Source organism: Salmo trutta, chromosome 40 (genome assembly GCF_901001165.1).
Source record: "Salmo trutta chromosome 40, fSalTru1.1, whole genome shotgun sequence".
NCBI classification, from domain to species: domain Eukaryota; kingdom Metazoa; phylum Chordata; class Actinopteri; order Salmoniformes; family Salmonidae; genus Salmo; species Salmo trutta.
In genome coordinates, this window is record NC_042996.1 from 16,161,240 (window position 1) to 16,175,645 (window position 14,406).

General features: G+C 46.0%; 1 protein-coding gene across 8 annotated transcripts in view; it reads right to left on the reverse strand.

The window, feature by feature from the left end:
- The window catches only part of LOC115180476 (DENN domain-containing protein 5B), a 77,949-nt gene that overhangs the window by 17,597 nt on the left and 45,946 nt on the right, over positions 1–14,406 (reverse strand). For all 8 annotated transcript variants that reach the window (XM_029742604.1, XM_029742603.1, XM_029742599.1 and 5 more), the window contains 4 exons: positions 11,053–11,737; positions 6,006–6,193; positions 2,877–3,452; positions 134–365 (listed from right to left, as the gene is read on the reverse strand). In XM_029742604.1, the coding sequence (XP_029598464.1) occupies positions 134–365; positions 2,877–3,452; positions 6,006–6,193; positions 11,053–11,737 (1,681 nt within the window). The remainder of the gene's footprint in view (positions 1–133; positions 366–2,876; positions 3,453–6,005; positions 6,194–11,052; positions 11,738–14,406) is intronic.

Sequence of the window (14,406 nt, forward strand, 5' to 3'; positions counted from 1 at the left end):
TTAAACGACTATAGATTTGTCCTTCAATTCCACCTGTCCCTCTCGGTCTCTCTCTCGCGCCCCCCCCCCCCCCCCACCCCACCACCACCACCCACCCGCCCCTTTCCCCACTCATCCCTCTCTTCTGACTCACCTGACTCCTTGAGGATGGTGCACCTCTGGTAGTTGGAGGACCGCAGACTTGGGGCTCTAACGTTGTACAGACGAGCTTTATTGATGCGTCCGTCGAACACGCGGAGCAGCGGCTCCTTCTCCTCCCATTGGGACATTATCTTGTTGTCGATGAAGGTGGCGAACATCTGGGTCTCGATGAAGTGGGACAGGAAGGGCAGGTAGGGCTCCGGCTGGTCAGACAGGAAGGATGCCTGGAGAGAGGGGAGATATGTTAGTACAGACACAGATACATTAAAATGCATGCCCTCGCAGGGAAAGACATGAAGACAAATACTAGTAGGTAGGGAAAGATACAAATGTAATTACAAAATGATATAGGTGCACACAGGGATGGACAGAAATTACAAAATAAAATGACAAAATATCATAAAGATCAATGTATCGAAATAAACTACAAAATACTTGTCTTTTGAAATGTATTTAATAAAAAATACATGTATTTTGTACTTATAAATACATTTACTTGTTATGACTGTGTTATGTTGTTTATCTACCTTAGTTGAATGCACTGACTGTAAGTCCCCCTGGATAAGAGTGTCTTCTAAATGACCAACATGTAAATGTAAAAATGAACCTAAATGAACTGCAAAGCACACTGGGTATTATTATTGGCCTTGTTTCGGGGAGGAGTTCCTTAAAAGGCATGCTGTGAAATTGTTCATTTTTTCCATACACATGCACATTTAGAAGACACTCTTATCACACCATAGTACCATTCAAATTACAGCTTTCGAAAGCATCTTGTTACAAAATACAGTGCCTTTAGAAAGTATTCAGACCGTTTGACTTTTTCCACATTGTGTAGTTCAGCCTTAATCTAAAATTGATGAAATCGTTTTTTCCCCCTCAATCAACACACAATACCACATAATGATAAAGTAAAAACAGGTTTAGAGATTTTTGCTAATAAAAAAATTCATACAAAACTGAAATGACATTGACATAAGTATTCAGACCCTTCACTCAGTACTTTGAAGCACCTTTGGCAGCCACGACAGCCTTGAGTATTCTGGCGTATGACGCTACAAGCTTGGCACACCTGTATTTGGAGAGTTTCTCCCATTCTTCTCCACAGACCTCTGTCAGGTTGGATGGGGAGCGTTGCTGCACAGCCATTTTCAGGTCTCTCTAGAGATGTTAGATCGGGTTCAAGTCCCGGCTCTGGCTGACTGGGCCACTCAAGGACATTCAGAGACCTAAAGCCACTCCTGCGTTGTATTGGCTGTATTCTTAGGGTCATTGTCCTGTTGGAAGGTGAACCTTCACCCCAGTCTGAGGTCCTGAGTGCTCTGGTGCAGGTTTTCATTAAGGATCTCTGTACTTTTCTCCGTTCATCTTCCCTCGATCCTGAATAGTCTCCCAGGCCCTGCCGCTGAAAAAAATCCCCACAGCAGGATGCTGCCACCACCAGGCTTCACCGTAGGTATGGTGCCAGGTTTGCGCCAGACGTGACGCTTGGCAGTCAGGCCAATATTGTTTATCATGGTCAGTGTCTTTAGGTGCCTTTTGGAAATCTCGAAGCGGCCTGTCATGTGCTTTTTACTGAGGAATGGTTTCCGTCTGGCCTGATTGGTGGAGTGCTGCAAAGATGGTTGTCCTTCTGGAAGGTTCTCCCATCCTCAGAGGAACTCTGGAGCTCTGTCAGAGTGACCATTGGGTTCTTGGTCACACCCCTGACCAAGGCCCTTCTCCCCCGATTACCCAGTTTGGCCGGGCGGCCATTTCTAGGAAGAGAGTCTTGGTGGTTCCATTTAAGAATGATGAGGCCACTTTGTTCCTGGGGACTTTCAATGCTGCAGAGTTGTTTTGGTACCCTTCTCCAGATCTGTACCTCAACACAATCCTGTCTCGGGGCTCTACGGACAATTCATTCGACCTCATGGCTTGGTTTTTATCTGACATGCACTGTCAACTGTCGGACCTTATCTAGACAGGTGTGTGCCTTTCCAAATCCTGTCCAATCAACTGAATGTGGACTCCAATCAAGTTGTAGAAATATCTCAAGGATGAACAATGGAAACAGGATGCACCTGCGCTCAATTGTGAGTCTCATAGCAAAGGGTCTGAATACTTAAGCTATTTCAGCTTTTTTTATTTTTAATACATCTGTTTTCACATTATCATTATGGGGTATTGTGTGTAGATTGCTGAGAATTTTTATTTATTTAATCCATTTTAGAATAAGGCTGTAACGTAACCAAATTGAAAAAGCCAAGGGGTCTGAATACTTTCTGAAGGCACTGTACATTGGAGTCCAGTTCAGCCCAGTGTAATACAAATGACTAAATACTAAGAAGTAACTGAAATACATATTTCAAATACATGTAGCAGAAATACTGCCCATCTCTGGGTGCACAGCACGTAGCATAAACACACACCAACCAACTCTGTTATCTGGCTGTTTGATGATATGAATGTATTTCCCCAGTGATTTTATAAATGCAAACATTGTTATTGCCAATACCGTGTCTTAACAGCTCCGGCTGTGTTCGTCTTATTTATCAAATGGAATATTTTCATAGTGGACGGGTTTCAGGAAAGAATTGAATCCAGCATCTCACAAACATGGTAATGCTCCAGTGGATTTCCACTATCACACAACACAGGCCTCAATAAACAGCACATTACATAAAGGTAAACAGTGTGTGTGTGTGTGTGTGTGTGTGTGTGTGTGTGTGTGTGTGTGTGTCAACCCATCTCACCTTATCAAAGTTGTGCATCTGCTCTCGGTTGGTGAGCCAGGACTCCAGGTCCGGAGCGCTCTGGATGACGAAGGCCTCATAGTCCGCGAACATCGTGGTAAACCTGCTAGCGAACACCTCCCTCAGCTGTACATTCAGCTTAGCGTTCCTCAGCTCCTCCTCTTCGACTGCCGTCCTCCCCCCCTGGGCCTCTCCCTCACCCCCTACCCCCCTCAAGGCTTCCACACGGACCCCCGTTCTCTTAGCCAGAGCCTGGAGTCTTTCCAGAGTAGCGTTCCCTTGGAGAAGATCCAACACAGCTAACTGCTCCCCCCCTAGGTTCCCATTCCTCCCATCGTCCTCTAGCTCCCTCAGGGCCTGTTGGCTCTTCAGACCAGGGTGACGGGTAGAGACGGACCCAGGGGTGGTGGTGGAGGTGGGGACAGAGGTTGGAGGAGCCCCCCCCACTGGGGATATGCCGTAGCGGAGGAGGACTTCGCTGAGCTCCTGGATTAACTCTGGTTTGTTAGGGAACTGGGGGAAGTCTTCAGGCAGCTCGATACAGTGGTTGTCAATGTCCACGAAGCACAGGTTAGCCTGTTAGGAGAGAGAGAGGTTTGGAATAACATGGAAGTTTATACAACAATAGCATAGCATAGCTATTGCTCAATGAATAGATACTCAGAGGGGTGTGTTGGGGTTGGGGACAGGACATGGACAGATTGAGTATTGGGTAAGTGATTGGCACTATAAAGAGATTGGTGTTTTGAGTTTAATACTGACAGTCTCAACATCAACAGTAAAGAGGTGACTCAGGGATGCTAGCCTTCTAGGTAGAGTTGCATAGAAAAAGCCATCTCTCAGACTGGCCAATAAAAGAAAAGATTAAGATGGGCAAAAGGACACAGACACTGGACAGAGGACCTCTGCCGAGAAGGCCAGCATCCCGGAGTCGCCTCTTTGCTGTTGACGTTGAGGCTGGTGTTTTGCGGGTACTATTTAATGAAGCTGCCAGTTGAGGACTTGTGAGGCATCTGTTTCTCAAACTAGACACTAAAGTACTTGTCCTCTTGCTCAGTTGTGCACCAGGGCCTCCCACTCCTCTTTATATTCTGGTTAGAGCCAGTTTGCGCTGTTCTGTGAAGGGAGTAGTACACAGCGTTGTACGAGATCTTCAGTTTCTTGGCAATTTCTCACATGGAAGCCTTCATCCTCAGAACAATAATAGACTGATGAGTTTCAGAAGAAAGGTCTTTGTTTCTGGCCATTTTCAGCCTGTAATCGAACCCACAAATGCTGATGTTCCAGATACTCAACTACTCTAAAGAAGGCCAATTTTATTGCTTCTTTAATCAGCACAACAGTTTTCAGCTGTGTGCTAACATAATTGCAAAAGGGTTTTCTAATGATCAATTAGCCTTTTAAAATTATAAACTTCAATTAGCTAACACAACGTGCCATTGGAACACAGGAGTGATGGTTGCTGATAACAAGCCTCTGTACGCCTATGTAGATATTCCATAAAAAATCTGCCGTTTCCAGCTACAATAGTCATTTACAACATTAACAATGTCTACACTGTATTTCTGATCAATTTGATGTTATTTTAAATGGACAAAAAAATGTGCTTTTCTTTCAAAAACAAGGACATTTCTAAGTGACCCCAAACTTTTGAACGGTATACACATGCGGTGTTATAGCGTATACTTCCAGGCTCTACTGTCCTTGTGAGAGGATGGCTAGGAGTTACTGTACACCTGAATACATGACATTAGCATTTACTGTCTGGCATCTGAAACGCTGGGTTTACCACCAATTGACAACAGTTTTATAACAGCATTTGCTACGCTCCAGATGTGAATTTCAAAACTCAACATTTTCTTCTCCGTGTATTTCTGGGTCCAGGTTTGACTCATGTGCATTGCTCTGTGAGGGCTGCGTCAGCCATCTGTGCACAGATCTGACCTGACGTGGATTGGCTTAACGGAGGTTTATTTAGGTAGTGGAGAAGACCGCAGGCCATCCGCCTGATTTACGAGATGCGGAAAATGGAGCACGCACCCCGCTGGGTGATCGTACAGGCACACAATGTTTGGCCTAGTTTCAGGTTAAAAGCCATTGGTTCCTCTTTTGCATTAAAAAGAAAGGATGGAGGATCAAGAGGGACACACTGATATTAAACTGTTGGTATTCATGAGTGTATGCATGTGCATGTACTTGTTTGCTATTTGCTATGCAAACATGACTAATATGATTAGGAGATGAATTACTGTTCTGCCATTTGAAATGGAAAATTAGATTAATTCTTTCTACAGAGCCAGGGTTCAAAAAGGCAAGTCTTTCATTCATTCACATCCTCTCTCTTTTGCTTCCTCTCTATGATCCTTCCCTTCTTTCCGTTTGCTTTCAGCCCTTCTTTCATCCCTCCATTTCTAGGTCATCCTCCTCACTTCAAAGAATCATTCAGAAATAGAGATATTTCTAAATGAAAACATTTGGCACCGTGTGATCTTTAGGGAAGGATCCGGAGGAACACAAAAAGGGCAGAAAATTGGTTTGTGAGGAGGAGGCCGGAGCAGCACCAGGGAACGCCGTCGGATGCATCCACACGGAATGGGCCAGACTAATGAGCGGTGGGAGTGGGAGGGAGCGAAGGAGGGAGAGCCCTGAAGCTGGGAATCTCTTTGGGATGTTCCAGACCATTAGGAGTCTTATCTTGTCCCCACACACACACACACGCTGTGCACTGAGGGTTCCATCACTTTCACTGTCTGAGGAGGTCACTCGAGCCTTTCCAGAGAAACATCAGTTCGAGTTCCTTCTACACAGGAACAATAGGGGTCTATGCAAACACATTGGGCTGTAAGTGATAAAACCAATAGAAGTATCTCCAATAGACTAAAATAAACTTTCAATAGACGTTCCTCTACAATAAGAGTCTGAAAGCTGCATTTCCACTTCCCGCTCAGTCTGAATAGGGGCCAGGTAGTCGGTCTGTGTGCGTGGGAGGCGCCTTGTGGAAGAGTCAGGGTTGGATGGCCTTGGACAGTGTGCATTCAGCAACAATGAGCCCTTACTGTAACTGCCTATTGCATGAGACACACACTTACAAATAACAAAACAGACCCAGTTTCACACACAGACACATACCTCCTGCGGCAGCTCTAGTTTGGAGCGGTCGGTGCCCTCTTTGGACTGCAGGCCCATGAGGTAGGGCACGGGGGCATCCAGGAAGTGCAGCAGTGAGGCGGGTAGGATGGGCACGTAGACATGCTGCCACTGGAACGGGAAGAGCAGGGTGGTGATGCCCTCCGCAACTGTCATCAACCGCTGGTAGTCTGGAGAGAGGTGGGGTGAGGGAAGGAGGGGGAGAGGTGGAGGAAAAGGAGGGATGGAGTGATTAGAAAGGTGGAGGGGGGAGGGGCAATACAAGGGAGATGTTAGAGAGGGAGGAGAGAAGAAGAAGCAGAGAATAACTTTAAAATCAACAGATCGAAATTGAATCTGCGGGCAATACGGGATGAGAGAAATTCTGTTTTGATGGATTCAATTTAAATCCCCATTCTCTGTGTGTGTGTGCAGTACATGTGCGTGTTGGCCCGCAATGTCTCCTGTTCCCGATTATAGATTAGGACCAGTGGTCTCACCCTGGCTTTGGTATTGAGTTCAGGAGTTCCATCATCAGATATGAATAAAATGATCAGACCGTAAACCTGACTGACCGCCATAATAAATCAACGGCAGGCTACGCCAATTTATCCACGCAACCCCTCTCCCTCTACCCTTTTCTCCATCCCTCACTGGCTTTCACTCTCTCCCGCACTCTCTCCGCTGCTCAGGCACACAGGTTCTGTGTACTTTCATTCAAAATGCATTACACTTTTCAAGGTCGACAAAGCATTAAAACAAAGACCTAGCCAATTGACATTCTACAAGAGAACTAGGGGACCTAGCATCTTTATATTGCGCGTGTGTGAGAGACTGTGTGTGAGAGACTGTGTGCGTGCATCTACCTTGCCACAAAGTCTGTCTGCAAGTGACCATCTTGCCATAAATACACACAGACCAACGCATGTGTCACACAGATGGACATACAGACACTAATTTACCCTCTATTCCCAAATCGACCCCCCCCATATAAGCTCTCAGGTCAGGGAAAGACAGCTAAGTGCATTGGACATTACACTGGACTATACACTGCACACACAATATATTCCAATACAGAGCATTGATCCAGACTGGCGACATCTTCTCTCTGTTCCTGAGACCAATGGTCGGTTACGGTGTGTTAGACAGAGTAGCCGTAAGGATCCAGATGCTCTTTCAGAGAGCTGAAACCAGCTCCACGTTAGCATCTCCTCCTCTCGGTCTCACGAGCAACTAACCATAATAATAACACACTAACGCTGTGCAGAGAGCACATCAGATCTGGCCATTCATCAGTGTGTGTGTGTGTGCACTGCAGGAGCACCTGTGTGTATGTCCATTAGCCACGGTCTGCGCCTCAAATCCTCAATTTTGAGGCCTGGCTACAAACCAGTCATTAGGAACAGAACAGGGGTGCTGCAGTTGGAATTGTAATGATGTTATGTCTGAACAGGGGAATAACTTACTTCACCTGCCATCCTGCCTCCCATGGAGATGATTAGTAATGATGGAGAGAAGGAGGGGGTCCGGTGTGAAAAGGGGTATGTGTGGGGGGAGGGGTATCTGTAGGGGCTCGTAATTACAGGACATTTATGGAGAAAACTCAAGACACATGATAGATAGGAGTAATAATACCCTCATAAAAGACTTGCACCAGAGGACACGGAGAAAATGGAACGAGGGTCATGTAGAGACCGTTTGAGGATCATAGTAACGCATTATAGGATTGGATCCCAGATAAGAAAAGGGAGACAGAGAAATGAGATGAAGACCCACAAACAGGGAACGTGTGGTCGCGAAAGAGCGAGACGGAGTCAGAAAGAGTGGGAGAAACCGAGAGAAAGACAGAACTAAAAGGAGAGTGTGAGAGTTGCTGAGTAAACTTTCTAGCTTTATCTGTGGTGCACTGCACACCCACACACACGTACAATAACACACTGAACGTATACAAGGCAAACCCTCAAACTGCAATACTCAATTATGTATGAGGGGAAACCTAGAAGAGCTGCAGATAACTTGGGACTTTTACTTGACTTTACTTAAGCAATGCATAAAATAAAGGAAACTACACAGCAAACTAATACCCATGTATTTATATTGTATAAATGCACCAATTTGCCCTTCAGCTTCTAGTCTACCAATGAAACGCTTGCAATAATTTTACCGGTAACTACTTCAAAGTGCTGCCAACATGCCCTTCTGGCATTCCCTGTGGGAAACCAGTGTGAACAGAGCAATAGAACCACAACAAGGAACATAAGAGAGAAAAAAACGAGGATAACCTAGTTTATAACTAAATATACTCTCACAAGCCTCTGCATGTTGAGGGTTTTAACTTGACACAGCCTGCTCTGTGATGCAGAGAAAGATAGAGTGGTTCTCATTAAAGGATGAGTCACAGTACTTTACTCGTGTCTCAGCAACTCTATCCCGACTTTCCTTCCTCTCTCATCCACTGTTATGATCATATTATGTGAAGATAAGTTTAGCCCCTACATGAATATGAATACTCTGCGTCTCGACAGACTTCATTAATACATAATCCTTGCTGATTTGACACCAGCTCTTCCAAATTGAATATTCAACCCGTCACAGATGTGAGACTCCAGTTTTCCCCAACACGAAAAACATCAAAAGCACAGTGCAAAGGCTCATGGGGGAATATTATTTTCTCCGTCCGATGTTGACCTCAGCTGAACTACATGGGGGGGTTATTTCAGGCAGAGATTATGTGAGAGTGTTCAACTCTATTTCACAGGGCCATTAAACTTTCACAACACCCTCCAATACTGCTTTCCAATGGAGGGTGTTGTGTAAAATATTGTATGTTATTGCTTGATAAGTAGGGGAATGCATTGAATTGTCATCAAACGACCAATACAGATACAGTTGACCACAACGCTGCGGAGGCCAAGTGGAAAATGCGAACGGAAGAGACAAAGATCGGCATCTGTGTTTCAAGGCTGAACATATGGCACGAGGCAACTCATAGTGAAACTGTCATTGGGACTGGTCCCTATCACACAGTCTCAGAAGGGAAGAGACAAGCCAACAACGGTTAACAACAGAAACCAGGTCTGCTCATTTTCATACTAACAGTATGCTCAGATCAACCACCTTATTGCCCGCTCTGACTGACTAAGTCTCTTTGGATGAATGCAGGGAATTTTCTGCTATTGAAATCCTTGGGCAGGCCGCCTAAGCGTTTTTTCGGGTCGCCTAAAGCTCGAGATGGAAAAGCGCTTTCAGTGTCAACTTAAACCAGATATAATGTATGTTTAGAAAATATTGGAACTATATATTTTTTATTCTATAATCTTTTGAGAACTAACAATCACCAAAATAAAAGTCAGGTAGAATTGAGCTTTAAAATAGCTTTAAAAACAGCAACCTTTCTCTCAACTGCATGTCAAAATGCTAAGCTCCATGGAGAAATGTGTAGACCTGTAGGACATTTGCTTAAAAATGGCAAATAGGCCTCAAAATCTTGCTCTAAAACTGTGCTCCTGGAATGACTAAAATATAAAATGTAAATTACTGATTAATCATCTTATTAATTACATCTCAGACCCTCACCCTCCACAGAGCTGCAGGATTGGACTAAACGCCTGCTTGTCACTTCCTTCCCGTGTCTCGGCCAATGAGTGAGCGAGGATCATGGTGGGCACTGGGCAGGTTCCGTCTGTTGTGATTTCATTGGTTGTTGATGGATCATATAAGACAATGAGGACATATGGCCAAACTTGTCACATTAACACACATGCTGCATCCTATTCACAATATTGTGCACTAGTTTTGACCAGAGCCCAATGTGCCCTGGTCAAAGGTAGTCCACAATATAGGGAATAGGGTGCATTGGGACCCATCCACCGAACATTTTATAGATGCAGTTTCCGTGCATCAACCCTTCAATCAACCTGCCTCCAGGCAAATCAAGCACAGTGTTTTTATTATAGAGAAATTAGAATGCCTTTTAGCAGCCGCGTCGCAGGGTAGGAGCTAAATGGGATGCCGCCAACGCTTCGCCGTGAAAAATGAGGAACGTTAAAATGTTCTTGGAATGTTTTTCATTGGGAAAAATTGGTTTTTAATTATTTTGTTTCAGGAGCGATTCCCTCTGACCGTTGGTTTGATAAATGAAACATGGGAGATCATTTCTCAAAGGATAGATGAGTGGGGATGGATGGGAGCGAAGGGGTGGATGACTGGTAGGAGGAGGGAGAGGCCCGTCTCTGTCGTTTTCTCTCAAGCAGACAGAAATGGAATGGTGCTAGTAACAGTGGAGGAGTCTCTTTATTTGACTGCCATCAACTCAACTAATGAACTCCCATGCATTACAGATCATTCCATTAGAGACATTAAACTCCAACCAATTCTAAAACAAAACAAGAACCACTTAATGGAAACTCACAACCCATTAGTTCATTAGGCAAGACTACTTTCCACTCCAAACGACGTCAGTGGACCAGAACCACCCAATCAAACATTCAACACACAAGAAGCTCTCACAATGTCTTTGTCTGCAACAGTCTTAAGCCAATCAGATAACAGCATCCTGTAGTTTAGTGTACTGTAATCTACAGTGAAGTCTATGGCAGATACAGTCAGTCTTGGCCTGACGTCTACAGACTACAGTCTGTCTGGTCGTTTGCCCTTTGACTGACCAGGCTTCCTAATACCAGCCACTACCCTGCTGCTGTCCAGTCAGTCAACCCGCATAGCTCCAGTCCCAGGGAGAGGAACAGCTCTCTACCCCACCCAGATTACAGTAGTCTAATCCTAAACTCATTTGGGCCAGGGAGTCAAGGACAGGCCTGGACCACAGATTACACCCCAGTAACGACCCAGCCGGTTATGTTCCATTGGCTCCAGCTGAGTGGGATGTGTTGAGGAATAGGGAGGAATGACTTATCCAACCATCCCCCAACCTGGTATCTGTCATCACCATACCACCATCCCACTCAACAACCTGCTGCCAAGGAATGTAGAGGCAGAGAGGAGTGTGTTTGTGTGTGTGTGTGTGTGTGTGTGTGTAATAAGCACCCCTTACCCTGTGAGTAGAGCAGAATCTGCATCTCCAGCAGGGTACAGTTGAACAGCTGCACCAGGTTCTCTACCCCCAGCAGAGTGAAGGTCTGGCCCAGAGGGAAGTCAGCCAGAGGCAGCTCCCCAGGCCCAGGACGCTGACACACGATGGGCTCGTACACCCCGTGGAACTTCAGCGAGCGCCCCGGAGGGGGCAGGGGCACCTCGTACAGGATGTTGTGCACGTAGCTCTCCAGGGGGAGGGGCGGGGGCGCGGCGGCTGCGACGGCCCGGTGCACCTGGGACAGGAAACGGCGGCAGGCGTGCATGAAGGGCATGGGCGTGATCAGACACAACGCCTTGGAGACGTAGAGCGTGTCCCGCGACGCGTCGTAGCCGCCGCATGCCGCCGACCGGCACGATGACGAAGATGGAGAATCTGCTTCGTCGAGGCTGCTAGCCAGAGAGTCCATACTGGAGGAAGAGGAGGAAGAGGAGGAGGGGGTGGCGGAGGAAGGGTTCTCGGCCTGGTGCATCTGGTAGAGGGTCTGCATGGCCGAGCAGATCTGAGGCGACGTCACCTCCTCGTAGAAGGTGTGGACGAAGCCGTAAGTGCGAGAGCCGTCCTCCCGCGTGATCAGGAAGGAGTGGAACTGGGGCTCGCGGCTGTCTGCCTGTGTCCTGAACGACAGGCCTTTGGGCATACAGAGCTACGGAGAGAGAGGGGGAGAGGGACAATAATAATGACGATTATTAATGTGGTATTAATAATTGAGATAGTTGACAGAATCAATGTAGAGGCCTTACATCAGAAACGACTGAGACTGCATGTACCAGAATGTGTTGGTGTGTGTACATCTGCATTTTGAATGTGTGTGTGTGTGTGTGTGTGTGTGTGCGCACGCGCGTCGCGACCCTAATCAAGTCAACATAATCTGCTTTGATAGCAGACCAGTCAGCAACATAGCAGCCAGCATGAAATAAAATATGGTTGATTATCTCCATTATGTTGATTTGCAGAGCTGAGCTGAATACAAAATTAATCACACACACACACACACACACACACACACACACACACACACACACACAAATTAACCCCTGTCGCTAACACAGATAAACAGGCCTGTAGTTGGCCAATGTTCTGTTTGGAATGGATTATAAAAGTGGTGAGTGAATTATGGTTTCAACTGATCACTACTGACAAGATAATCACTCCCACACTACCTCAATCTGTCTGTTCTGTGTGGAACCCGAGAGGCAAATGAAAAACATCCGAAATGCTGCATTTTCTCCCCAGAAATGAGATTCTATACGCTTCCAAATCAAATCCTTCTTATCCCAAGAAATATCATGAAACCATATGGATCAAGGAGAAAATATTCCTCCCGGGAAGAGAGGGAGTGAGTTCAAACCTACGTTGAAGATAAGGATAAGACAACGCGATTCTAATATCCCTTTGCAACAATGGGGCCATCTGTGCTAATGAGCAATGGAGCTGGTCCCAGATTTGTCGTTTTAACCTGCACATTTTCGACCTACTGCCGGTTGAAACATCAACAGGCAATCAAAATCAGTACAACTCCGCATGCATGTTGGAGAATATTTGCCTAAACCAACACTGCTCTGAAACACACTATACAGTATCAACAACTCAACACTGTCTGACATGTTGCATACATATACAAGTGACTCTGTAGCACAGCGGCTTCATCTAATCCCATTGACACACTTCCATTGAAGTCTCCCTCAAAACTCTTCCTGTTCTAACAAAAGGGAGCAGAAACAGTTGACTGTTTACAGAAAAAGCTCCAGGCCAAAAAAAGCCCCCCTGTAACTGTGTATGATGGCCCCCCCGTAACTGTGTCTGATGGCCCCCCCTGTAACTGTGTCTGATGGCCCCCCCTGTAACTGTGTCTGATGGCCCCCCCTGTAACTGTGTCTGATGGCCCCCCCCCTGTAACTGTGTCTGATGGCCCCCCCCCTGTAACTGTGTCTGATGGCCCCCCCTGTAACTGTGTCTGGGGCCATCAACCTGGGCTTTAGCTCTGTTAGGCTCAAAATTACTTCAGATAGACATTTCAGAATTCCTCGCAGAACATTTCACAGTACTCTTGGATAATCCCAGGTAATGTTCCCATCTGTTAAACAATCCCCTTATTCCGGCACGGACACGGGAATTGTGGGGGTTCCGGGTGAGTGACGCACTGATGATTATGGAGCAATAAGCTCAACAAACTGAAGCACATACACATTCATACTCCCTCACTCATGCATATCCTCGGGCACTATCTCACACACACACAGCTCTCCTTATTCTCACACACACACACACACACACACACACACACACACACACACACACCTTCTGACTCAGGGTCCAATTAACAAGAAAATCAAAATCAGTGCCAACAGACAGAGACAGACAGACACAGATTGAGAGGGAGAGAAAGAGAGGGAAAGAAAGATATAATAATCGAGGGAGGGATTTATGAGAAAAGGATTGGGATATGAAAAGCAATCATCAGAACGGCTTTGTTGCCAGGCCCACAGGGGCAGGAAGTGTGATTACAGTAGAGATGAGAGAGGAGAGAAATGGAGAGTGGGAAAGGGGATATGGATGGTGAGTGGGATGGAGATACTGTACATAGAAATGAATGGGGTTGGGTTGAGGCAAGCAGGGAGAGGGCTGAGATTCATAATGGTTCTGCCATTGGAGCCTTCATAGCTGCACTGCATTGGTGTTCCATTTCAGACCTGGAACACACCGCACAATGGGCCATCGTTTCCATGCCGACGTAAACTGAGAACCCGATGTGAATAATTCAGCGGTTCTGACGCCAGTGTGTGATGTAATGGCCAACGCCAACGGAAAAATAGTGACCTTGCATCACGAGAGGCAACGGTCAGCCGACACCAAACGCTTCCAGGGCCTCCTCTATAGGGACTTGAGGGTTAGGTATCAATGTTAGCTACCTCTACTGTGGCTCAATATGCTGGACTAGGAAAACACACACACACACACACACACACACACACACACACACACACACACACACACACACACAAACACACACACACTTCAGTGGACCAGATCATTGAGTGACAGGTCAGCGGGACCTTTAGCAGTCTCTTCCATGACAGGTCTTCAGTGATTCAAAACATGTTTAATGTAGTCTTCTGGATGGTCATTTCCTGCAGTGTTTGGGTTATATTGGCAATCTATCACAAACCCCCAATGAGTCTTATTGCTACTATAAACTGATTACCAACGTAAGAACAGTAAAAAATAGCTGTTTTGTCATGCCTGTGGTATACGGTCTGATATACCATGGCTCAAACCACCAAGTTTATAAAAAGCTATAAAGCACAAATACAA